A 25,858-nucleotide genomic window follows, 5' to 3' on the forward strand; every position below is an offset into this window, starting at 1 on the left:
AAAATGCTTTCAAAATAATGAAAAGTCTCTAAATATAAAAAAAATTACTATAAAGAGCAGTACACAGTAAAAAACTGAATCAAATCAATATTTAGTGTGATCACTTTTTGCCTTTAAAACTGCATCAGTTCTCTCAGGTACACTGTCGTGCAGTTTGATAAGAAAATCAGCTGGTAGGTTGTTCCAAGCATCTTGAAGGACCTGCTACAGATGACCAATCTGTGCGTAAAAAGGGTCCAAGGGATTATTGGAGACCAGAGTCACCTCAACCACAAACTGTTCAATCTGCTACGATCCGGGAAACGGTCCGCAATATAAAAGCCAAGACCAACAGGCTCCGGGACAGCTTCTTCCACCAGGCCATCAGACTGATTAATTTAAGCTGATACAATTGTATTTCTATGTTATACTGACTGTCCTGTGGTACAAACTATTTATTATAAATCGCACATTGCACATTTAGTAACGTAAAGATTTTTACTCCTCATGTATGTGAAGGATATAAGAAATAAAGTCAATTTAATTCAATCAGCTGATTGATAACCATATAAAGGCCAAGCATTCGCAGGACGCACCAGAATTATCAGCACACTGATGATGTCTCCACGCATGCTGAAGAAACGTTTGCCAGTAAATTGCCAAAATCAGAGAACAACTCAACCCAACCATCAACCATCTGAGCTACACATCTTCCACAGACTTTGGCTGTCTCGTTTGCTTCTGTCTCTCCAGGTAATCACAGACAGCCTTGAAGATGTTGAGATCAGGACTCTGTGGAGGCTATACCAGTTGAAACCACATAAAAATCTAGGGTGCATGACTTTAGCACATTACTGTATGTGCACTTAAATATTTGTAAGCACTGACCTATTGTTTGCTATAAATCTGTTACTGAAGTCTAATATAATAAATTTATCTCCTGTCTGTAACCTATATTTCCTATCTGCTGCGCTCTCGTTCACTGTTCTATTATCTTCCTTAAGCCTACCATTGTATGACAATTGTTACTTTGCTAAGATGACATTGCCATCAATCATCCTGTGCTTGTTAATGCAGACAGCAGAGACTATGGGAACGCAATGTAAGATTTTTATTGCAGGCGATAGCGGTCCTTTCAGAGAGACCATAACTTTGCAAAGCAGAATCGAGTATGACGATGACAAATTCCAAGCTAAATGCGGTCCTGCTTGCTCTCTTGTAAGAGAGAAAAGATCAGCTTTATTTGTCACGTGTACATTGAAACGTTCGACGAAGTGCGTTGTTGGCGTCAGTTTGAGGATGAGCCGGGGGCCAGCCGGCCGAGTGTCACTGTAATTTATCCGGTGATTAAGCTACTGTGAATCAGGTCCAGATTGTCAGAGTTTGCAGGGCAGTGTGGGCCAAAGGGCCAGAGGTGCCAACTCAGCGCTGTATTGCTAAATAAATAACTGGCTCAAGATAATGTCCTGTTCGTGATTTTCACTGAAGATTGAAGTTTACTTATCATGTGTACATCCAAACATACAGGGAAATGTGCTGTTTGCATTAACAGCCAACACAGCCTCACATCGACGCCAACATACCATGCCCACAATACTCACAGAACAACACAAGCAACAATGGTATTCAAGATGTTTGCGTTATGTTACGTTATTGACAGAGTTTGAAAGAGAAACCATTCTCGAATCCAATTTTCAGATTCATCTATTTATCACATGTACATTAAAATATACTGTGAAATATGTTGTTTACGTTAACAACCAACACAATCGACAGATGTCATCACATATTCCAGAACTAAAATAGCATTCCCGCAATGCTCGGCAGAAGAACATAATAAACAACCAAACAAACCCCTGTTCCTCCCTCCCACCCAAGCACATATACTGTCCTTTAACCCCAGGACAGGCCGTCTTCTTTGACTTCCAGGGGACTTGAACTCAGGCCTGCTGACAGTGGTCTTCCACAGTCCAAGTGGATTCGCAGACTCAGTTCCCACCAATAGGCCTTGACTTCTGGAATTCTGATTCAACCCTTGGGCGTCGATCCTCGGCATCGATCAGGACATGTTGCTCACCTAGCACTAGGTCTCAGACCCCAGACTTGCCAACAATGGGACCATGAACACTAGGCCTCAAACTCTAGTGCAGACATCCCACCTCTCCCGGAAGTTCCAGGAGTCTCCCGCATATTAATAGTGGCTCCCTGATGCCCGCAAATTATATACAATATCACGGAAATCAATTTTTTTAAGAGCGAGCAAGCGAGAGAAAGCAAGACAGAGCTCGAGAGCGACCACGAGACAGAGAGAGAGCGCTCGAGAGCAAGCAAGCGAGAGAGCGCGAGCAAGAGAGCGAGCGAGAAAACAAGTGAGAGAGACCACTAGAGAGAGAGAGTGCGAGAGCACACCATGGCAGAGTGTTCCAAAAAATATATAAAATGTACCTCACTCCAGACTACACTAAAGTGTACCGCTGCCTAATAGGAGTAAAAATAATGACAGTGTTGCTCGCTGCACTGTTTGCAACAGTGACTTTTCTATTGCCCATGGTGGGTTAAGACTGTAAAAGACATGTTGAAGTGAGTTTAACAGGTGTCATTCATTCATTAGCATAGCTAACGTTATTTAAACTAGCTGGCTAGCTGCTAAAGAGCTACTCTATTGCAGATATCCCACCTCTCCTGGAAGTTCCGGGAGTCTCCTGCAAATTGATGATGTTATCTCCCTGAAATGAGTTTTTGCAGGGTGGGATGTCTGCTACTGTCACAGAGATGCAAAGCCAAGGAGTTATCAGACTCATTCCTCTTCACTGCCAAGTGAGGCTCATGGGTATGGAATCTAAAGTAGTTACTAACTGATCTTTATAATTGAGGAAATAAACACCTCCTACGCATCAGCGATAGTCAAGCTGAGTCCATCTAGTGGATTGCACAGAGCACCTCGTCCCAGAACACAGCAAAATCATATACACAACCAATCAGACAGGGCCATCATGGCCACTAGCATCGAGGACATATCTTCAAAAGGCAATGCCTCAAAAAGGCAGCATCCACCATTAAGGATCCCCATCACTCAGAAATGCTGGAGGAACTCAGCAAGTCAGGCAGCATCTATGAAGGGGGAAGATACAGCCGACATTTATCAGAGTTCTGAAGAAGAGTCTCAGCCTAAAATGGCGACTGTTTATTCCTTTTCATAGATGCTACCTGACCTGCTGAGTTCCTCCAGCAATTTTTGAGTGATTCTTTCATCCATATAGATTTTTATATATATTTGATAATCAACAATCAATTCTGAATGCAATTTGTTTGTCTATGGATGGGCTTGAAGACAGAGGTGATGAAAAAAAAGAGTTCAATGTCATGGAGGGGTCATGAAACTCACTGAGGTGCGGGCAAAGGGGGACAAAGAAAAGGCCCTTGCTGAGGACAGAACATTCTGCCTCAGAGAATGGAAGATCAGTGGGAATGGTGAAGACATGGCAGGGATTAGAGCTGGGATCAAAGCGGGGGAGGAGAGTTGGTAGCACCAGAGGAGGGGGAGGGTTAGTTATTCAGGGAAGGTGGAGGCTCGGTTTTGTATTACTTGTTTGTATTTTTATATAATTACCTACATATGTAATTGTTCCGTGGGTTTTCTAGTGGTTACAGTTCCTCTGTACTTTTCTGGAAACTTCCTGGTTTTAGGGGCGGATACCACATTACCTGAAGATTATTTACCTCAATGTTAATGGTTATCTGTGGAAATTCAATGGAATAAGCAAACTGGTATAAGAGGACCAAACCACATTAGGTCAGTCTCTTGCTCAGTGCCTTTGTCTGTCTCCCCTCCCTTGCCACCAGACTCTTTCCTTTCCTCATTTCATTCTTGTAACACTTTATAAACTATTAGAAGCAACAAGTTTTATGCCTCATTTTTGATTTCTGAGGAATCTTCGACTGGAGGTGAGGTTCTGCTCTCTTGCTCCACGACCTTTGCGCCACTCTCCGTGGCACTGAGGTTGTGTCCCGCTCCGGGCTTCTGGTCTGTGACTTCACCATGATTTGCCCCACCGTGTGATGAACTGAGGCTGCATCCTGCTTGGGCTGCTTCGGGCTTCGTGCCTCTGGAACTCACTTTAGTTCCGAATGCTGCTCCTTGCTTTTATTACTTGCACCATGTATGTTTTATTTTCTCTCAGCACATTGGGCACTTGCCAGTCCTTTTTTAATGGGTTCTTTTGTGTTTCTTTGTTTTGTGGCTGCTTTTAAGAAGACGAATCTGAAGGTTATATTATTTATACATTCTTTGATAATATACATACTTTGAACTGAGAACTTTGATCTCAAAAAATCAAGATCCAACACATCTAAGTGCCTATCTAAGAGCTTCTTAAAAGCCCCTCATGTATCTGCCTCTACCACTATTATCATCATCGTTATGTGCTGTGTCGTATGGTGTGGGCCATCATGGTCTTATCCATGACCATGAAGGTTCTTGGCAAAGTTTTCCTACAGCAGCGAAGATTCTGGAAGGTGACTCTGCCAATAAGATCATCAAAACACTTTGTGTAAACAGAAGCCAACAGCTCAGATACGCATCCAAAATAAAAACGAACACAGAAACACCATGTTGCTCACAGAGGCCTGCATGAACAAGGCACGTAACTGTGCTTTACACCGGTCAATCAGAGTTCCAAGTACATTTATTATCGAAGCAACCTTGAAATGAACCTTCTTACAGGCAGCCACAAAAACAAAGAAACCCAACATGACCCATTAAAAAACACCGTCAAATACACATTGTGCAAAAAAAATGTAATAATCAGAATGAGGCACTGAGACTGTCAAAAATTTATGCTGCAGCAGACATTCGGCCCACTGTGCTGAAACCAATCATTAAGGACATACAGAGCCTCATCCCACCCTCTGGCAATAGATTCATAACTCTGCTTTTTAACTACACAGTGAAGGCAGATTCTGCTTCTAACATCCTTTCATACAGCAAGTTAACAGGCTCCTCCATCTTCTGGGTGAAATTCCATTCCTCATCTTCCCATTAAGCCCGTGACCAACTGCCTCAAATATTCAGTCTTTTTAATTCCCTGGAGCGCAGGAGAATGAGGTTGATCTTATGGAGCTGTACAAAATTACGAGGGGTTTAGAGAGGGTGAGTGCATGCAGGCTGTTTTCCCTCAGTTCAGATGAGACTAGGACTAGGAGTCATAGGTTAAGGGTGAAAGGTGAACTATTTAAAAGGAATTTGAGGAGGGACCCCTTTGCTCAGAAGGTGGGGAGAGTGTGGAACAAGCTGCCAGTAAAAGTGGTAGATGTGGTGCAGTTTTAACATTAAAGACAGTTTTGGATAGGTACATGAATAGGAGGTTTTTGGAGAGCAATGGTCCCAGTGCAGGTTGATGGGACTAGGCAGAAGACCAGGTCAACATGGTCCCGCTTGTGTGCTGTAGTGTTCTATGACTATTTTTTGTGCTCTCTGCTAATAGAGATATATTCAAAAATTTAGATATATTCAAAATACATACTAAGTAAACTCCTCATAATCTGAATCAGAATAATTTTAGATATCTTGATTCAGTTTTCCCTTATCTTCTTCTGTTCTGAAGAAAATAACTCATCTAATTTTCCCTTCAAGCTCCGAATTTCCATTCAGAACAATATCTTGATGAAACCCACCTTTCTTGCACCATGGTGACCAAAGCTGTACACGGAGGTCAGAGACCACAGAACTCACGCCTTGGGGCGGCACGGTAGCGTAGTGGTTAGCACAACGCTTTACAGTGCAGGCGACCCGGGTTCAATTCCTGTCGCTGCCTGTAAGGAGTTTGTACTTTCTACTCGTGACCGTGTGAGTTTCCTCTGAGTTCTCTGATTTCCTGTCACAGTCCAAAGATCTACCGGTTGGGGGGTTAATAGGTCATTGTAAATTGTCCTGTGATTAGGCTAGGATTAAATCGGGGGTTTGCTGGGAAGCGCAGTTCAAAGGGCTGATTCGGTGCTGTAACTCAACAAACAAACAAATACATAAACATCACTGTCCCAGTATTGCGGTATACAGTTCTAACATAAACACTCTGCTTGGAGTTTCAGGGGATTTAATGTGCCGCCACAGAATCTTGCAGATTCCTACAGATGTACTGCGGAGAGCATACCGACTGGGTGCATCACAGCCTCGGAAGGAGCTCCCATGCACAGAGTTGAAAGACGCTGCAAAGTCCCACAGTGTCAGCCAGCTCCAACTTGGGCAGGATCATCCCCGTCAACTTCAGGAGGCAGTACCTGAAGAACATCGTTCAATGCCCTCACCACCCTGGATCTGCCCCCTTTCTCGTTACTACCATCAGGGAGGAGGTACAGGGTCTTGAAGAGCCACACTCAACATTATAAGAACAGTTTCTTCCCCTCTGACATCAGACTTATGAACAGTCCATGAACACAACGTCAGTCTTCGTCTTTTGCATTATTTCTTATTTTTGTAACTGATACTAATTTTGTCTTGCACCGTAAAACAACAAATCTCATGCCATAGGTCAGTGATCATAAACTTGATTACAAGTCTATATTCTGTGCATTGGCTAACAGGGGTAATATGTATGTTGTTCTAAAAATTTTATTGATCTAGCAACAGTCTTTTAGAAGCAAACACATCCATCAACCGTTTTGCCTTTTCGCTTCTGAGAATTTTTCCATCCAACGACCACTCTCCCTTGGATCCTGTGGGGATTTTACTTGCTTAACCTGCTTGCCACATGCTGCCTTGTCCAAAACATTGCAAAGACCAAGATAGACCATAACATATGCAAAACCCTAATCAGGCTACCTCCTTAAAAAAGTACTTTGCCATCTAAACCAAAGTGTAGATTAGAAGACAGAATTCAAAGTCAAGTGTATAGGAACTGAAAAGTTGGTCAAGAAAGATCGCAAAGTGAGTACCCGGATGAGATGTATAAGAAGAATGTTTGAAACTTTTGTTATAGTTTTGCACAGTAATCAAAATCTAAAGCAGTGAGACAGCCAATTTGTCATTTTTCATTGGTGGAGAGAGTGTTAGGCAGTATTTATCTGATTAGCACATTTAAGAATTCATTTATTCTTGAATGGATAAGTTACAACTTTTCTTCTGATGCTTTCTGATGGAGTTTCAGAACATCACGCCATTCATTCCTGTAAGGACCAAGTTCCTTACCCTCATCAGTGTCAGTGTCATGGAATAGGAAAGCAACTTGCCTACAGTATCTCCACTTTCCACTGCAAAGAACCAGGGCCAATGCTTAAAAACAAACTCTATATTGATGAAAAGGCCATCAAGGTACATACAATTCCATTTGCCCAGTGCAGATGAACAGTTAATCGCACCAATATCACTAACAAAGGTTAATCAGTTCGGTGAGGAATCATACTCACATGTGCAGTGGGCCGAGAGGAGACGGGTCATAGTGATAGCGGCCCTCGTGATGCCTGGCGTCAATTGGAACAGGTGGGTGGAAGTTCGGGAAAAGCGGGTGTGGAGCTGTAACGTGGAAGAACAGGAAGCAGAAAATTTAGAGGTGAACTTCAAAGTGCATTTCACAGCCACAATGTATAACAGGGTAGAACTGAATTTCATCAGTCAGCCAACATTACAATGGACACATGTAATTCAAAAGAAGATCGATATTTGCTCATTCATTCATTGTGTGCTGAGTTGTGTGACGTGGGCGATCATAGTCTCTCCATGACCATGATTGTCCTTGGCAAGTTCCTCTACAGAAGTGGTTTGCCATTGCCTTCTTCTGGGCAGTGTCTTTACAAGATGGGTGACCACAGTTATTATCAATACTCTTCAGAGATTGTCTGCCTGGTGTCATTGGTCGCATAACCGGGACTTGTGATCTGCACAAACTGCTCATATGACCATCCACCACCTGCTCCCATGGCTTCACGTGACCCTGATCCCAGGAGTGGGGGGGGGGGGGGAGGAGGCGCTAAGCCGGTGCTACACCTCGCCCAAGCGTGACCTGCAGACTAGCGGATGGAAGGTGCGTCTTACACCTCCTTTGGTAGAGATATATCTCCAACCAGCTGCCGAATTTGCTTATATTAAAACTGTTATTTACTGTATTACTATTTTACCTGGCAAACAAATTTTATTTTATTTTAAAGATGCAATGTGGAAAAGGCCCTTCTGGCCCTCCAAGCTGCAACAGACCAATTTACCCTGAGCCTAACCACAGGGCAATTTACAATGGCCAATCAACCTGCTCACCAGTACATCATTAGACTGTGGGAGGAAACTTGGATCACCTGGAAGTGACCCATGTGCAGAACGTAGAAACTTTTTTACAGAGGGTGCCAGAATTCCACTCTGAACTCCAGTGCCCCGAGCTGTAATAGCGCTGTGCTAACCGCAAAGTTACTGTGGTGCCTACTTGTAATTGAGTCAACACAGCGGCAGGAACTTCATCTCAGAGTGAATTTACAGAACAACCCAGAGATTTGTTACCTGCCACTTTCCAGTTTGTACTCTCCCCCCCCCTCCACCCCCACCCCCTTATTCTGGCTTCTGTCCCCTTCCTTTCCAGTCCTGATGGAGGGTCTCAGCCCAAAACGTCAGCTGATCACTCCCCTCCATAGATGCTGCCCGACCTGCCGAGTTCCTCCAGCATTTTGTGTGCGTGTTGCTCCGGATTTCCAGCCTCTGCAGAATCTCACGTCCACTACCCTCTGCAGCTTCTTCCATGTCAGCACAGTTGAATTGCCGGAACAGACCGGGATATTACGCTACTGGACTTCCCACTCTGTCCATACTGGGAAGCACCATATATTCCCTTCTTGCCGTGACTTACAGGAACTCTGGCACCAACAGAATCCTAGTACTAATGCAGTGCTGACAGGAGATGATCCTGAACCATCAGCTATTTTAATAGAAAATCAATACCACACAAAAAATGTCCTGAATGCTTATGGAATCGTGGAGAACAGCACAGCACTAGCAGTCACCGTTTGGTGTAGGTTCTCTAAGCCAGATGCTCTGAATCACAACCCTGATAACCTCCCAGATGTTTCCTCATATCCAAACAAGGTTTTTTTTTGGACTTTTATCCACAGTGGCCACAAATTGAGTAGATAGCCAGAGAGAGGCAGAGATCGGGTGGATAACCAGAGAGTTGTTTCTCCCCAAGGTGGAAGCAGCTAACACAAGTGGACATAGTTTTAAGGTGATTGGAGGAAAGTATAGTGGGATGTCAGAAGTAGGTTTTTTTACACAGAGAGTAGTGGGTGCATAGAACACCCTGCCAAGGGTGGTAGTAGAGGCAGATACACTAGGGCAAGGGTTCCCAACCTGGCTTCCACAGACCCCTTGCTTAATCGCATTCATCCATGGCATAAGAAAAAGTTGGAAACCTCGCATTAGGGGCATTTAAGAGACTTTTAGATAGGCACATGGATGATAGAAAAATGGAGGGCTATATGTGTTGGTGGGGAAGGTTTAGATTGAATTTAGAGTAGGATAAAAGGTCGTCACAACATTGTGGGCCAAATAGCCTGTACTGTGCTGTAGTGCTCTATGTTCTGTGTTTTATATCATTATCTGAAAGCACAAATGCTGGCCTAATTAATGGCTCAAACATGGATATAATCTACTGCCTATCACACAGATACGGTGGCTGCAAAACTATTACATTAACTTCATATGTCACATGTATATCAAAGCAAACAGTGGAATGTATTGCTTGCGTCAATGAACAGCACAGTCCGAGAGCTTCCGGCGCTGACCTAGTGTGCCCACAGCTCACTAACCCTAACCCGCATGTCCTTGGAAAGTAGGAGGAAACCGGAGCACCCAGAGGAAACCGACACAACCACAGGGAGAACCTACAAACTCCTTCCGGACAGCGGAGGGAATTGAACACACTGATTGGTGATTCCTGATGCTGTAAACCCCTGCACTACCATGCCACCTGGCTCAGAATTAGTTATTTCAGGATTCTTAACTTTTAGAAGAGATGAACTGAAATGGAAAACATAATCCTCGTAATAAAGAATGGGATGAAGGCAGCCGCGAGGAAACATCTTATCTCAGAAAAGAAATAAATTTAGAATCAGGTTGGGTGAAAAGGCAGAAAACGACTCAAGAAGGCGTGTAGACTCCAAACATTACTGGTAATGCTGGACACAACACAAATCAAAAAAATTCCCTGTAACAATGGTATCGGAATTACAAAGGGTGTTAATCTACATGAAAACTGACTGGGTAAACCGAATAATCAGTAATAACGTAGGAAATCAATTAAAGTGGTGTATAAGAGATGGCTCAGATAGCTTCCTTGGTCAATGTGTCAAGGGACTAACCAGGAAACAGATTTTGTACTGTGTACTGAGAAAGGGCTAATTGATGCTCTGATACCTAGGGAAATGATAGGCCTAGCTAGACTGGAACGCAGCGAGGATGTTTCCAATAGTGGGAGAGTCTAGGACGAGAGGAGATCCTGACTTTCGGAGTGGATGGAGTGAGGGTATTCAATGAAAATGATCTTCCTAGGTGGCTACTGCGGGTGTTCACTGACCCCTGGGTGTTTACAGTGACATTGGAAAGCCAGCCTGGTTCATACATCTGCAATTACAGGCTTGATAAACTCAGCAGTTCATGACCTAGTCACCTGGCTTATTTTGTCTCATTTGGTACGCCACAACAAGCGGGATTTCCTGGTGGCCACCCATCTTAGTTCTACTTCTAATCCCCATTCCAACATGTTGGTCCATGGCCTCCTCTACTGCCACGACGAGGCCACTATCAGGCTAAAGGAGCAACACTTCATATTCCATCTGGGAAGCCTCCAACCTAACGGTATGAACATCATTTTCTCCAACTTGCAGTAATTTATTCCCACTCCTCCTTCTCTGATTTTCAATTCCCCATTCTGGCTCCCCTCTTATCCTTCTTCGCCTCATCTACCCATCACCTCCCTCTGCTGCCCCTTCTCCTATGACTCACTGTCCTTTCCAATCACATTCCCTCTTCTTCAGCTCTTTACCTATTCCAACACCCAGCTTTCTGATACTTCCCCACCCTCATTCCTCTGTGTTCTGGTTGGAAGATAGTGCCAGTGAACAATGTGACCAAGGGTAACAAGCATCAGACTGTCCACGAAACAACTTCTTTCACCTCCTTGTCTACTGGGTGTGGTTCTGCTGCTGTTGGAGCCTGTGTTCTACAGTTCGACGGTGCGTTTTTGGGCCGATTGAGCGACCTGGCGCTTTGCTGTCTCCAAGGGGGTTCCGAAGTGTGCGGCCTGTAAGCCAGGAAGACTGGAGATGGGGTGCAAGGCCACGATCAACTCCACTTCTTGCAGATCTCGCCGGTTAAAGTGTCGAGGAAGATTGAAATCATCGAGGCGAGAGCAGAAGGTGAGAAGATGTTCAGCAATGTCTACCAGCTTCTCGTCCGCTGCCGACGGAGGAAGGTTCCTGCATTCAAATAGTCTCTCTTTCTCCCTCTTGCTCGATGCTGCTGGAGTCCTGTCTTGGGCAAGATTTAATCGATGCAGTTTGCGGGTTGGACTCTGGGGTTCACGTTACGATTTATTTCTGGTTTCTGGTCACTCCTTCTACTTTGTACTTGCTATTTTGTGCGTTTTTGACTGAGGTGGATGGGGTTCTGCAGACGGATGTTGATTGAACTGAACTGAACTGAACTTTATATGTTTCAATGGTTTGCGATTTAGTGTTTATGTTCTGTGTCTTAAGCTCGTCTTTTTGTCATTTGGCGTGATTTGTTCTTTTTTTGCGCGTTGGGGGTCTGATGTTTTTCTTTGAATGGGTTCCATAGTTTTCTTTCTTTGCTTCGTGGCTGTCTGTGGGGAAGATGAATCTCAGGGTTGTATACCTGCAAACAGACTTTGATAATAAACTTACTTGGAATCCTCTGAATCTTCTTTTTCTGCCTTCCTTTCCTGTCCAAAACATTGGCCGTTCATTCCCCTTTAAAGATGCTGCCTGACCTCCAGCATTTTGCGTGTGCTGCTCTGGGTTTTCAGCATCTGCAGAATCTCTTGTGTTTATCTAACCTCTATCTTTGCTATTTTTGCCATGTATAGTGAGTTAGGATTCCTTCCCAAAATTTTTTTCTGGTATTTCAATAAGTTAATAAACAAGGGTAGTTTTTACCCGAACCCCGTGAATTGGAATGGGAAGTTTATTTACATATTACACAAATCATTAGGATCCATTGCTGCAAAATAACTCCTTTTGGAATCAATCACGCTGGAGAGAACTTGGAACAGCTGCCTAAAATAAACAACTGGTGAATTTATGTTCCTGTATTTGACACATAAAGCCATCAGAACAGTTCTCTAGCAGTAACCTAACCGTAGACTCAACAAAGGATGCTGTCAGAACTTAATGACCTGAGTTAGAGGGATAAGTTGAATAGACTAGAACTTTATTCCCTGGACTGTAGAAGGATGAGGGGAAATTTGCTAGATGGATACAAAATTATGAGAGGTGTAGATAGGGTAAATGCAAACAGTACTGGCTTCCTTTCCAGTCCTGATGAAATGTCTCAGCCCAAAACATTGAGAGTTTATTCCTCTCTGTAGATGCTGCCTGACCTGCTGAGCATCTCCAGCATTTTGTGTGTGTGTGTTACTCTGGATTTCCAGCATCTGCAGGATCTCTTGTGTTAGTAAATCCAAGCAGGCTTCTTCCACTGAGTTTGGGTGAGACTAGAACTGGAGGTCAGTGGGTTAAGGGTGAGAGGTGAAATGTTTATGGGGAACATGAGGGGGAACTTCTTCACTCGGGGAGGGGGTGAAAGTGTGGAGCAGGCTGCCAGTGGAAGTTGTGGATGCAAGATATTGCATTAAACACACAGATGGGTTGGGCATGGAGGGCTATGGTCTGGGTGCAGTTGACGGGACTAGGCAGTTTAAATGGTTCATTATGGACCAATTAGTCTGCTTCTGTGCGGTACTCTTCAGTGACTCTACATGGTTGACGGGGTTATGGAAGGCTATGATCTGGGTGCTGGTGGATGGGACTAGGCAGAATAATAGTTTGGAACAGGCTAGATGGGATGAATGGCTTATTTTTGTGCTGTGATGTACTATGACCCTTTGGACCTAAATCAATAGCAAGATGGATTTTCCTGCTGGGCCTGCAAACGGCAGAAGTTCTGAACCCTATCTTCACTTTCTACAAGAAACTGTGATCTTTACCCTTTTTTGCTCTGTGTCACCGCAATAACAATAGCAACAACTTCACCTCTGTTTTCCACTTTATCCCACTGCTATACTCTCTCTACACCCATGGCTGTCTGGCTAAACACAGTGGTAATGCCATCCATGAATTTTCCAGTAACACAAATGTTGTTGGCAGAACCCTAGGTGGCAATGGGGAGGCATACGGCAGTGAGATAGATCAGCTGGTTTGGTGGTGTCACGACAGCATTACACTCAGTGTCAGTAAGACCAAGGAATTGAGTGTGGACCTCAGGAAGGGAACACACACCAGTCCTCATTGAAGGATCAGAAGTGGAAAGGGTGAGCAGTTTCAAGTTCCTGGGTGTCAACATCTCTGAAGATCCATCCCGAGCCCAACATATTGGTGCAATTACAAAGAAGGCACATCAGCGGCTACATTTCATGAGGAGTTTGAGGAGATTTAGTCTGTCACCAAAGACACTTGCAAATTTCTACAGATGTACTGCGGAGAGCATTCTAACTGGTTGCATCCCATCTGGTATGGAGGGGCCGCGGCACAGGATTGGAAAAAGCTGCAGAAACTTGTAAACTCAGCCAGCTCCATCATGGGCACTAACCTCCCCAGCGTAAAGGACATCTTCAAAAGGTGATGTCTCAAGAATGTCCTCTTCACTCAGGACATGCCCTCCTCTCATTGCTACCATCAAGCTGGAGGTACAGGAGCCTGAAGACACACACTCAACTCTTTGGGAACAGCTTCTTCCCCTCTGACATCAGATTTCTGAACAATCTCTAAACCCATTAATACCACCTCATTATTTTTGTTCTCTTTTTTTGCATCACTTACTTATTTTTTAATATATATTTCTTAGTGTAATGTTGTATATTTTATGCATTGCGCTGTACTGCTGCTACAAAAGAACACATTTCATGATGTATATCATTAATAATATACTACATTCTGATCTTAAGGACTCTGCATACATGACCCACAGTTCCAGTAGATCTGGGAGCAAGTGATCTCCCAGGTGGGCTTGAAGGGAATCAAACTTAACAAAGTTCAAAGGTTAATTTTATTATCGAAGTATGTACACAGAATACAACTCTGAGATACGCTTTCTCCAGATAGCCGTGAAATACAGAAACACCATGGGGGTTGTTGAAAGATAAAACATCAACCTCCCCCACCGGCACGAAAAAGAAAAAGAAACAAAGCTCGCAAACCCCAAACCCGCCCCCCCCAACCCCTCCCTCACACACAAAAAACTAACAGATCACCCACATGGAAAAACCACAACAAGATCGTCAGACCCCAGATCCCCAACCACGCCCTCGCAGAAGAACTGACATATTGCCCACCCGGAAAATGTTAACAAGAAAGAAACTCGATCTTTCCCTGGAGAGCCACCATCACGCAGCCTCCTGACCGCCAGCCAGCAATAATATACAACGCAGTGGCCAAAAATAATTAAACATAGAGACCATTTAATACTTAACACACACAAAATGATGGAGGAACCCAGCAGGCTAGGCAGCATCTCCTGTTTGTGACAGAACCTTTAATACTTGTTTCGCCGAGCAGTCGAAGGTGCTGGATTAAGGCTCCAGTCTCTAAGGAGTCATGGGTATGATTTACACCTTGCTATCAGGTGTATAAGCATGAATATTCATCATGAGAAGGATCTCAGGAATGAAAGTGTTAATGCCTGAGGAGCACTTGATGGCGCTGGGCCTGTACTCACTGGAGTTTAGAAGAAAGAGGCAGTTATCTCATTGGAAACTATTGAATATCAAAAGGCCTAAATCGAGTGGATGTAGAGAGGATATTTTTTATAGTTGGGGGGGGGGTCTAGGACCAGAGGGTACAGCCTCACAGCCTCAGAATAGAAGTGGCGGTAGAGGTGAAGTCACTGGGTATATTTAAGGTAAAGGTTGATAGGTTCTTGCTTAGACAGGGTGTGAAAGGTTAAAGGGAGAAGGCCAGGGAGTGGGGCTGGGAGGGAAATGGATCAGCCGTGATGAAATGGTGGAGCAGACTCAATGGGCCAAATGGCCTAATTCTGCTCCTCTATCTTATGGTCTTAGGTTCTCCATGTGAAGTGGAGGTTGACAAGTAAGGGTGTGAAATACTACAGGAGAAGGAGGGAGAAAGGGATTCAGAGGGATAATAAATCAGCCATGATGAAATAGTAGAGCAGACTCGGTGGGCTGCATGGCCTAATTCTGCTCCTATGTCTTATAGTCTCATAGTTTTTTGTGATATTAAAAACCTGCTGAATGAACTCACTGCCGAACAAAAAAAAATAAATAAAACTACCCTAAGGTAATGTGGCGCCCATACACAAGCAGATTAACTGTCACAAATAGAACAAAACCAATGAATTCCATTACCATCAGAACTCAGCCTTAAATAAATGAACTCAACTCTTGGAGCAATCGTTCATCTCTACCCCCGTCTTCCAACAGCTCTGCGCCACAATACAGAGACAGTCCATCATCACTCGAGAGTCTGCAGAGGACAAAGCCGGTGTGGTTGGAAGTGGTCTGCATTGACTAGCTCCAGGATAATTATCCATCCCGTGAATTATTATTCACACACGAACAATACATCTGGAGAACATCATAACTCAAGTGTCTGTGTAATAAGTAACTGTACTGTTACTATCTTCTGTTGCAACCCTTGACAAAACGCCACATGATGACTTTTCCAAAGTCAGGCTAAAACTGCTGAGGCAGAACAAAGTGCCACTAAACCTCCATACCTGCTATTTATCATACAATTTCCTGACTGATGGTTCCACAAACCAGCTGCTAAGTGCTGTGTACTCTTCTGTCAGGAAACTAACATGCTAAATGGGAGACAGCGAGAGTAATGGGGAGCAGCAGTCGAATCAATTTTACTCCGTGAATTTGTTCTCCCAGGATTTTAATATGAACTGGACTTCGAAATAGATGGATCTTTTGACACTGAGTGCAGCATTTGTTTGGATTGGAGGGGCATTTTGTCATTAAAAACTGCTCTGTGTGGTGGGGCGAGATGAGCTTTAAGCTGGGAATAACCACACTTCTTCTATTTTCCATGCTCTTAGCCGTATTCGAAGGAGCTTCACAATTCGCGTCTGAGCTCCTTGTTCTAGATCAGTGACAACACTTCAAAAGTTCATAAAACAGTACATGATGTTACTCTGATGCAATCTATTTCTTTCAATTTTTGATGACATGAACATAATTCGATGAAATGGCACAGAAAAAGACACCACATCCTTGCCCAACCCCCCAAGTCTCAAAATGGAGGAAGCATTATTGGAATTAGAAAGAGTTAACTAGAATAGTGGCTTAACAGGAGAACTGTCATCCAGAAACTGAGTATATTTAAAGCGGAGGGTGATAGGTTCAATAGTTCAATGGTCCCATTTAGTATCAGAGAATGTATACAGTATACAACCGGATATCCTTAAAACAGTGAGAAAAAAGCCTCAAAGAATGAATGGCAGAAAAATGTTAGCACCCCAAAACTACACCCCCACCACACGCAGAAGCAAAAACATCAACCCTCCCCCACACCCACCATGCAACCAGTAGCATGCCCCCAGAGACATGATCGAAAGTCCATCAAAACTGCTGCCCATCAAAACACTTCGATGTCAGGCTCTCTTGCTCACTAATAAAGGAGAGATATTGCTCCTGCCAGAGCGAGATGGGAGACCAACAGCTCCGTTTCAATGTTACAGTCTGCAGCGTCATTTATTCAAGCTCTCCTGACTTGAGAATCAGCAGACTCTCTCTCTCACCATCAAGAGAGCAAGAGAGAGAGGGAGAGAGAGATAGAGAGATAGGTAGAGAGAGAAGTAGAGAGCTAGAGAGGTAGGGAGAGAGAGGGGAGAGAGAGAGAGAGAGAGAGAGAGAGAGAAATCGCTCTAGTGCAGAGGCCTCCAATAGCCATGCCTGCTGTCTTGATGTTTTGATCTCCCATGACACTTCAATCAGCGACACCAGCAAGGAATTGGTCTTCCACAGGGGCGCACTCCAAAGACTCATGTCTTCTGAGTTGCTCCTGGAGATATGGAAGCGCAGGCCACTTGGCAAGTTCCAAAAATTGAGAACCCACCATCTGTGAAGAACGTTCTTGATTGGCGTCAAAGGTTACGGGAAAAGGCAGGAGAATGGGGTCAAGAGGGACAATAAATCCCTCTTAACTCCAACCATGATGGATTGGTGGAGCAGACTCAATGGCTTAATTCTGCTCCTATGTCTTATAGTCTTTATGGTCTAAACTACCATATTTTTACTCACAGAGAAAAATCTGTAGACTTTTGCTGAATAAGTAGAGCGTAAATGTCATCTCAAAGAAGGCACAACAGCGTCTCTGCTTTCCTAGAAGCTGGCACAGATTCGCCATGTCAACTAAAACTTTGACAAATGTCTACAGGTGCTCAATGTAAAATATACTGACTGGTTACATTATGGCAAAGTTATTTCCCATGGTAGGGGAGTCTAGGACAGGAGGGCACAATTTCAGGATTGAAGGACATCCTTTTAGAACTGAGATGCAGAGAAATTACTTTAGTCAGAGGGTGGTACATCTGTGGAATTTGTTGCCACGAGCGGCTGTGGAGGCCAAGTCATTGGGTGTATTTAAGGCAGAGATAGATAGGTTCTTGATTAGCCAGAGCATCAAAGGGTATGGGGGTAAAGGCAGGGTAGTGGGGATGACTGGAAGAATTGGATCAGCCCATGATTGAATGGCAGAGCAGACTCGATGGGCCAAATGGCCTTCTTCTGCTCCTATATCTTATGGCCTGGGACAAAAACACCAATACACAGTAACGGAAAAGTCTATAGAAAGTTGCCTAGATTAGAAGGAATTTGCTATAACAAGAGGTTGGACAAACTTGGGTTGTTTTCTCTGAGGCAGCAGAGGCTGAGGAGAGATCTGACAGAGGTTTATAAAATTATGGGAGGTATAGATGGAGTAGATGGACGGTATTTTTTTTCGCAGGGTTGAAATGCCTAATACCAGAGGGCATGCATTAAAGGTGAAAGGGGTAATTGCAAAGGAGATATGGGGGACGAGTTTTTTCCACAGAGAGTGGTGGGTGCTGGAATGCGCTGCCTGGGGTGGCAGTAGAGACACATACATTAGTGACTTTTAAAAGACGTTTGGATAGGCACATGAATGTGAGCAAAATGGAAGGATATAGACATTGTGTAGGCAGAAAAGATTAATTTAGTTGGCTATTTGATTACTAATTTAATTGGCTTGGCACAACTTTGTTAGAGCAATTGTTAAAGTTATTAACATGGTTAGAGCATTGGCTGATTGGTAGGAGGCATCGAGTGGGAATAAAAGGATCCTCTTCTGGTTGGCTGCCAGTGACTAGTGGTGATCCGCAGGAGTTGGTGTTGGGACCACTTCTTTCTATGCTGTATAGAAATGATTTACGTGATGGAATAGATGGCTTTGTTGCCAAGTTTGCAGATGATACAAAGGTTGGTGGAGGGGCAGGTAGTGTTGAGGAAACAGGTAGGATGCAGAAGGACTTCGACAGATTAGAAGAATGGGCAAGAAAGTGGCAAATGAAAAACAATGTTGGAAAATGCATTGTCATGCTCTTTGGTGGTAGAAATAAATGTGTGGACTATTTTCTAAACAGAGAGAAAATCCAAAAATCTGAGATGCAGAGGGGCTTGAGAGTCCTTGTGCAGAACACCCTGAAGGTTAACTTGAAGTTCGAGTCAGCGGTGAGGAAGGTAAATGCCATATCAGCATTCATTTCAAGAAGTCTAGAATACAAGAGCAAGGATGTGATGCTGAGGCTTTATAAGGCACTGGTGAATTCTCACCTTGAGTACTGTGAACAGCTTTGAGCCCCTCATCTTAGAAAAGATGTGCTGGCATTGGAGAGGGTCCAGAGGAGGTTCACAAGGATGATTCCAGGAATGAAAGGGTTATCATACAAGGAACGTTTGATGGCTCTGGGTCTGTACTTGCTGGAATTCAGAAGGATAAGGAGAGATCTCATTGAAACTTTTCGAATGTTGAAAGGCCTAGACAGAGTAGATGTGGAAAGGATGTTTCCCATGGTGGGAGAGTCTAGGACAACAGGGCACAGCATCAGGATAGAGGGGCACCCTTTCAAAACAGAGACGCAGAAAAACTTCTTTAACCAAAGGGTGGTGAATTTGTGGAATTTGTTGCCACATGCAGCTGTGGAGGCCAGGTCATTAGGAGTATTTAAGGCGGAGACTGATAGGTTCTTGACTGGAAATGGCATCAAAGGTTACGGGTAGAAAGCTGGGAAATGGGGTTGAGGAGGAGATAGAAAAAGAGGTACAGCCATGATTGAATGGCGGAACAGACTCGATGGGCCAGATGGCCTAATTCTGCTCCTAGGTCTTGCAGTCTATTGTGGGCCGTAGAGGTTGTTCCTGTGCTGTACTATGTTCCTGTGCTATGTTCTACTGCGTGCTCTAAAGTGGTGGATACAGCCTAGTCCATCACAGGAAAAGCCCTCCCCACCATTGACCACATTTACAAGGTTCAGCAACAATAATTGCTCTACAACCATCAGGCCCCTGATCCAGCATGGATAACTTCACTCACCTCAAGGAGCTAGGGCTTTACTCTTTGGAGAGAAGGAGGATAAGAGGTGTACAAGATAATAAGAGGAACAGATAGAGTGGATAGCCAGCGCCTCTTCCCCAGGGCACCGCTGCTCAATACAAGAGGACATGGCTTTAAGTTAAAGAATGGAAAGTTCAAGGGGGAGATTAGAGGAAGGTTTTTTACTCAGAGAGTGGTTGGTGCGTGGAATGCACTGCCTGAGTCAGTGGTGGAGGCAGGTACACTAGTGAAGTTTAAGAGACTACTAGACAGGTATATGGAGGAATTTAAGATGGGGGCTTATATGGGAGGCAGGGTTTGAGGGTCGGCACAACATTGTGGGCCGAAGGGCCTATACTGTGCTGTACTATTCTGAGTTCTATGTTCAATACTGAAACGAACCAACAATGCTTTATCACGTTCAAGAACTCTACAACTCGTGTTCTCAATATTATTTATTTACTTATTGATTTAAAATTTACAGTTTTTCATCTTTTGCACATTAGTTTGGCCATCTTTGTGTGCAGATTTTCATTGATTATATAGTACTTCCTGTGTTTTTCTCTAAATGCCTGCAAGAAAATGAATCTCAAGGTCGTATATGATATATTATCTTGATAATAAATTACTTTGAACTCGGATGATCCCAATGGCAGAATATGCAGACGGGCAGCTAATAATTTGTGAGAAGTTCCTTAACGTATTTTAGTTGATAGATTTTTTTAGAAATATATTCAATGTATAAGAACTTTCTAAAAACTATGAAAGGTTTTGGAGCTGAATTTTTAAAATGCAGCTTGGAAGGCTTGTAGCATCCTGCGGAAGAAAGAGCAGTAATGGGCCTTAGCTTAGGAACACAGCCAGACCAGTGGTTGGAGTGTCAATAGGACAGCACTTTAGAAATATTGTACGTTTTAAGTGATTTATGAAAAGGGATAAGAATGCCCCGGAAATAGAGCAAGATTCACATTAATACCATAAGCAGGACACACAACACCAGATTAAGGAACATTTATTACCCCTCAACCATCAGGCTCCTGAACCAGTGTGGATAACATCACTTGCCTCAACACTGAACTGATTCCACAACCTACAGACTCACTTCCAAGGACTCCACAACTCGTGTTGTCAATGTTATTTATTTACTTATCTACTTATTAGTTTTTTTTAGATTTGCACACCAGTTGTTTGTCCGTCTTTGTGTGTAGTTCTGAATGGATTCGATTGTATTTCTTTGTTCTACTGTGTACACATGCAAGAAAATGAATCTCAGGGCGGTATATGGTGACATACTTTTGATGATAAATTTACTTTGGACTTTGTAAAAAGTAAACTGGGAGTGGCAGTTTGCAGACAAGCCTTTATCTGTGAAGCAAAGGTGAAGAGTGAAATAGTGAGCGTCTGGGCCAGGGGTTGACACAGGGGTGAAGGGGAAGGACTAAAAATTCAACATACTCTGGACAACAATAGATATTAAGGTTTTGGGTAAGAAAGGGAACATATTGCAGAATAGAGTGCTGGGGAATTAGCTCAAATAGTAGAGTGGCTACTTAGCCTACGAGAGGTAGCAGGATTGACACCCACATTCTCCACTCCTCTTGAGATCTAGAGGTCACTAAAGGTGAAAGGTGAAATACTTAGAGTGAACCTAAATTCTAGGGTGATTCTAGGACACGAGGGCCTGACTTCAGGATTGAAGGACGTCCATTTAGAACAAAGAGTGTGGGGTGAAGGCAGGGGAGTGGGGATGACTGGAGGAATTGGATTAGCCCATGATTAAATGGCGGAGGAGACTCAATGGGCCGAATGGCCTACTTCTGCTCCTATATCTTATGGTCTTAACCTGAGTGGGAAATTCTTCACTTGGTAGGCGATGCAAGTGTGGAATGAGCTGCCAGTGGAGGTGGTGGATACAGGATCAATTTCACCATTTAGGAGACGTTTGGATACGTGGATGGGAGGGGGTACGGGGGGCAAATCAGAAACACATGAGATTCCGCAGATGCTGGAAATCCAGAACTTCACACACAAAATGCTGGAACATTGGCTGTTTACATTTCCATAGATGCTGCCTGAACTGCTGAGTCTCCCCAGCATTTTGTGTGGGTTACTCGGGGTCTGATGGGCAATGGTCTAGGTATGGGTCGAAAGGACAAGGCAGAATATTCAATTGTCTAATTCTGCTTGTATGTCTTATGGTCTTAATAGCAGCTTGGTATGGACTAGATGGGCTAAAGAGCACATTTCTGTGCTGTTCTATGTTGACCCTATGACTCTGGGAATAGGGAAAATAGCAAAGGCCTGACAGAAGTGGAGAAAATGTATGAAGGTAATCAAAAACAAAATTAGCAGGGAAGAGGGGAGGCATGAACCATCACTGGCAAAGAAGTTCAAGTAAAATTTAAGGGCAAGAGGGTAAATGGGAAAGAGCAAGGCCCATCAGGGATCAAAGTGCCAACATATGCATGAAACCAGTGGATGTACAGTACTGTGCAAAAGTCTTTAGGTGCATGTACAAAAAACCTGTAAAGCAAAGATGTTTTCAAAAGCAAATATCAAAAAAAAATTACCATAAAGAGCAGTAAACTGTAAAAAAAAAATAAATCAAGTCAATATTTGGTGTAAATGCCCTTTGCCTTCAAAACTGCAACAATTCTCTTTGGTACATTGTTGTGCAGTTTTATATTTTTAAAAAATCAGCTGGTAGGTTGTTTCAAGCATCTTGGAGAACTTGCCACAGTTCTTCTACAAACTTTGGCTGTCTCGCCTGCTTCTGTCTCTCCTGGTAATCACAGATATCAGGTCTCTGCAGAGGCCATACCATCTGAAACCTCGGTTGCCTAAGTACTGTGAATTAGGTCTTGAGTAAGTTCTCATCTATATTCATTTAAGAGAAGGGCATTGGTGGTGAAATTGTAAGTTACTTGAAGAAGAAAAATCAGCAGAACAGAATTAATTTATACCGGTGAGAAAGGATTAATCAAAGAAGCGCATAGCTTTAACAGGGTGAGATACTGTGTAATCAATTTGATTGAATGTTTCTGAGGCAACAAAGTGTATTGATGAGGGTCACACACACACGAAAAGATGGAGGGGCTCAGCAGGTCAGTTTGGTGCACAGACTACCACCATCATCACCACTATATGCTGTGTTGTATGAGGTAGGTGATCATGGTCTCATGACCATAATAGTTCTCAACAAATTTTTCTATTTAAGTGTTTTGCCATTGCGTTCTTCTGGGCAGCATCTTTACAAGACGGGTGACTCCAGCCGTTATCAATACTCTTCAGAGATTGTCTGCCTGGTGTCAGTGGTTGCATAACCAGGACTTGTGATATGCACCAGCGGCTCATATGACCATCCACCACCTGCCCCCAAGGCTTCATATGACCCTGTTCGGAGAGGCTAAGCAGGTGCGACACCTTTGGTGAGATCCCCACATAGGGACTGATATGAAAGATTGGCGGTCACGGGATCCAGGGCAAATTAGCCAACTGGATCCCAAATTGGCATGGTGTTCGGAAGGCAAGGGATTGGTGGATGGTAGAAGTCTGCAACCAGCAGTGTACCACAGAGTTCAGGGCTGGACCCTTATTGTTTGCTGTGCAGTGGTGATCCATCACAGGCAAAGCTCTCCCCACTATAGACGCACAGTGGAGTGCCTCCTAACTGCTTGCATCATGGCCTGGTACGGAAACACCAATGTCCAGGAACAGACAAAACTACAGAACGGGGCAGAAACAGACTTGTCTGTCACAGGCAAAGCCCTCCCCATCAATGAGCACATGGAGCACTGCCACCATATACTACACTGAGGCACTCACAGGAAAATAAAGAATTTACTGAAAAACTATACATATACTAAGATTGACAAGCAACCAAAGTGCAAAAGAAGACAAACTGTGCAATTGAAAATTAATACTGAGAACATGAGTATAACAGTCCTTAAAAGTGACTGTGTATGTTGTGGAATCAGTTCAGAGTAGTGGTGAGTGAAGTTATCCACGATAGTGCAGGATCCTGACGGTTCTGAGGTAGTAACAGGTGCAGGTGGCACACTGAAAACCCACACTTGAGATCATTTAGTCATTTCCAGTACACAAATGTACAGAAGAACAAAATAATTGTAACTCCGGATCTAATGCAACACAAAAAAGCCACAGTAAGATAAAGAAAACAATAATTTAAAAAACACAATAAATACAAATACAGACGCAGCATATATACATAGATAGATTTTATGACCATAAACTACTGGACATGCAATTGATCTATAATATGAGGAGAACTTTCTGGAAATATTCATCAGAATCTGGATTGGGGAGCATGCCTGACGAGAATAGGTTCAGTGAACTTGGCCTTTTCTCCCTGAGCGACGGAAGATGAGGGGTGACCTGATAGAGGAGTATAAGATGATGAGAGGCATTGATCGTGTGGATAGTCAGAGGCTTTTTCCCAGGGCTGAAATGGCTAACACAAGAGGGCACAGGTTTAAGGTGCTTGGAAGTACATACAGAGGAGATGTCAGGGATAAGTTCTTTTACGCAGAGAGTGGTGAGTGCGTGGGATGGGCTGCCGGCGATGGTGGTGGAAGCAGATACAATAGCGTCTTTTAAGAGACTCTTGACTAGGTACTTGGAGCTTAGAAAAATAGAGGGCTATGGGTAACCCGAGGTAATTTCTAAAGTAAGGGCATGTTTGGCACAGCATTGTGGGCCAAAGGGCCTGTATTGTGCTGTAGGTTTTCTATGTTTCTATGTTTCTAGAATCTGTGGATGGAAAAAGAGAATGAACTATTCAGTCCATGACCAATCATCAGTCTGGTCTTAGGAAAGGTCGTTGACCTGAAGCTTTCTGTGGTGACTGCTGCAACCACTGAACTGCTCTATAGACATATGACTGCAATTAGGGATGTTTCTGTTTTTAATCGGTAATTTCCCTAAATCAAGATTACCACTGGGTTCTTGTGAATTGCTAGGTATGCTAGGCTCCATGCTTAACGATGTTTAAATTAGGGGCTGAATCTTCTGTTGTGATGACATCACAAACACAAGGACCTACCCCTATGTTGTATAAATTCTAGTTTCCTGCGCTGGGAGAGCTTAATCCGACATTATCCGCTCTGCCATATGCGCAGCTCAGAATCAGGGACGTCACAGTCTGCAGGCTGGGAATTCAGCCCATTTAGCCTGCGTCAGCGTAAGCGCAAACACAGCACTTCCGTGGGAGAAATGGCAGGGAGACTTGAGCAGCCCGGTAGTGTCACGATTAGGATCATGCTATTACAGTGCCAGCAACCCTGGTTCAATTCCTGGAGCTGTCTGTAAAGAGCTTGTACGTTCTCCCTGTGACCGTGTGGCTTTCCTCCGGATACTCCGGTTTCCTCCCACATTCCAAAGACCTGCAGGTTAGGAGGTTAATCAGTCACATGGGAGTAATCGGCTGTCATGAGCTCATTGGGCCTGAAGGGCCTCTTACTGTTGTGAACTCTAAATAAAAATATAAATGGGTGCCTTTACAAACGTGTGTTTTTAATTTTGGTCATTTTAATTTTTAATGTGATTATTAATTTTATCAGGCCAAATTATTTGGTAATAGGCATGAATGCTGAAATATTTTTCATTCATTTTACAGGACTTGGGGATCGTTGGCAGGATTGATGTTGACTGCTCATGCTTATAAAGAATAAAGGACCAGCTTCATTTGTCACATGAACATCAAAACAATCGAAACATACAGTGAAATGCATTGTTCTGCGTCAGCAACCAACACAGTCCAAGGATGTGCCGGGGGCAGCCTGCAAGTGTTGCCACATTTCCAGTGCCAACGTAACATGCCCAATACTCCCTAACCCTAAACCGTACAATGTTGGAATATGGGAGGAATGCTACAACCACACTTACAATCTCTCGAGTTGAGTATAAGACCATAAGACATAGGAGCAGAATTAGGCCATTTGGCCCATTGGGTCTGCTCTGCCATTCCATCATGGCTGACCCTTTTCCCCCTTAATCCCATTCCCTGCCTTCTTTCCGTAACCTTTCAATCTCCACCTTAAATACATCCAGTGACCTGGCCTCCACAGCTGCCTCTCGC

The 25,858-nt window shown here is 43.7% G+C and overlaps 1 protein-coding gene across 2 annotated transcripts in view; it reads right to left on the bottom strand.

Annotated features, from left to right (window-relative positions):
• The window catches only part of LOC140194915 (transcriptional activator GLI3-like), a 455,994-nt gene that overhangs the window by 158,000 nt on the left and 272,136 nt on the right, over window positions 1-25,858 (bottom strand). For both annotated transcript variants that reach the window (XM_072252301.1, XM_072252311.1), the window contains one exon: window positions 7,381-7,486. In XM_072252301.1, the coding sequence (XP_072108402.1) occupies window positions 7,381-7,486 (106 nt within the window). The remainder of the gene's footprint in view (window positions 1-7,380; window positions 7,487-25,858) is intronic.

Source organism: Mobula birostris, chromosome 1, assembly GCF_030028105.1.
Source record: "Mobula birostris isolate sMobBir1 chromosome 1, sMobBir1.hap1, whole genome shotgun sequence".
Classification (NCBI taxonomy): Eukaryota; Metazoa; Chordata; class Chondrichthyes; order Myliobatiformes; family Myliobatidae; genus Mobula; species Mobula birostris.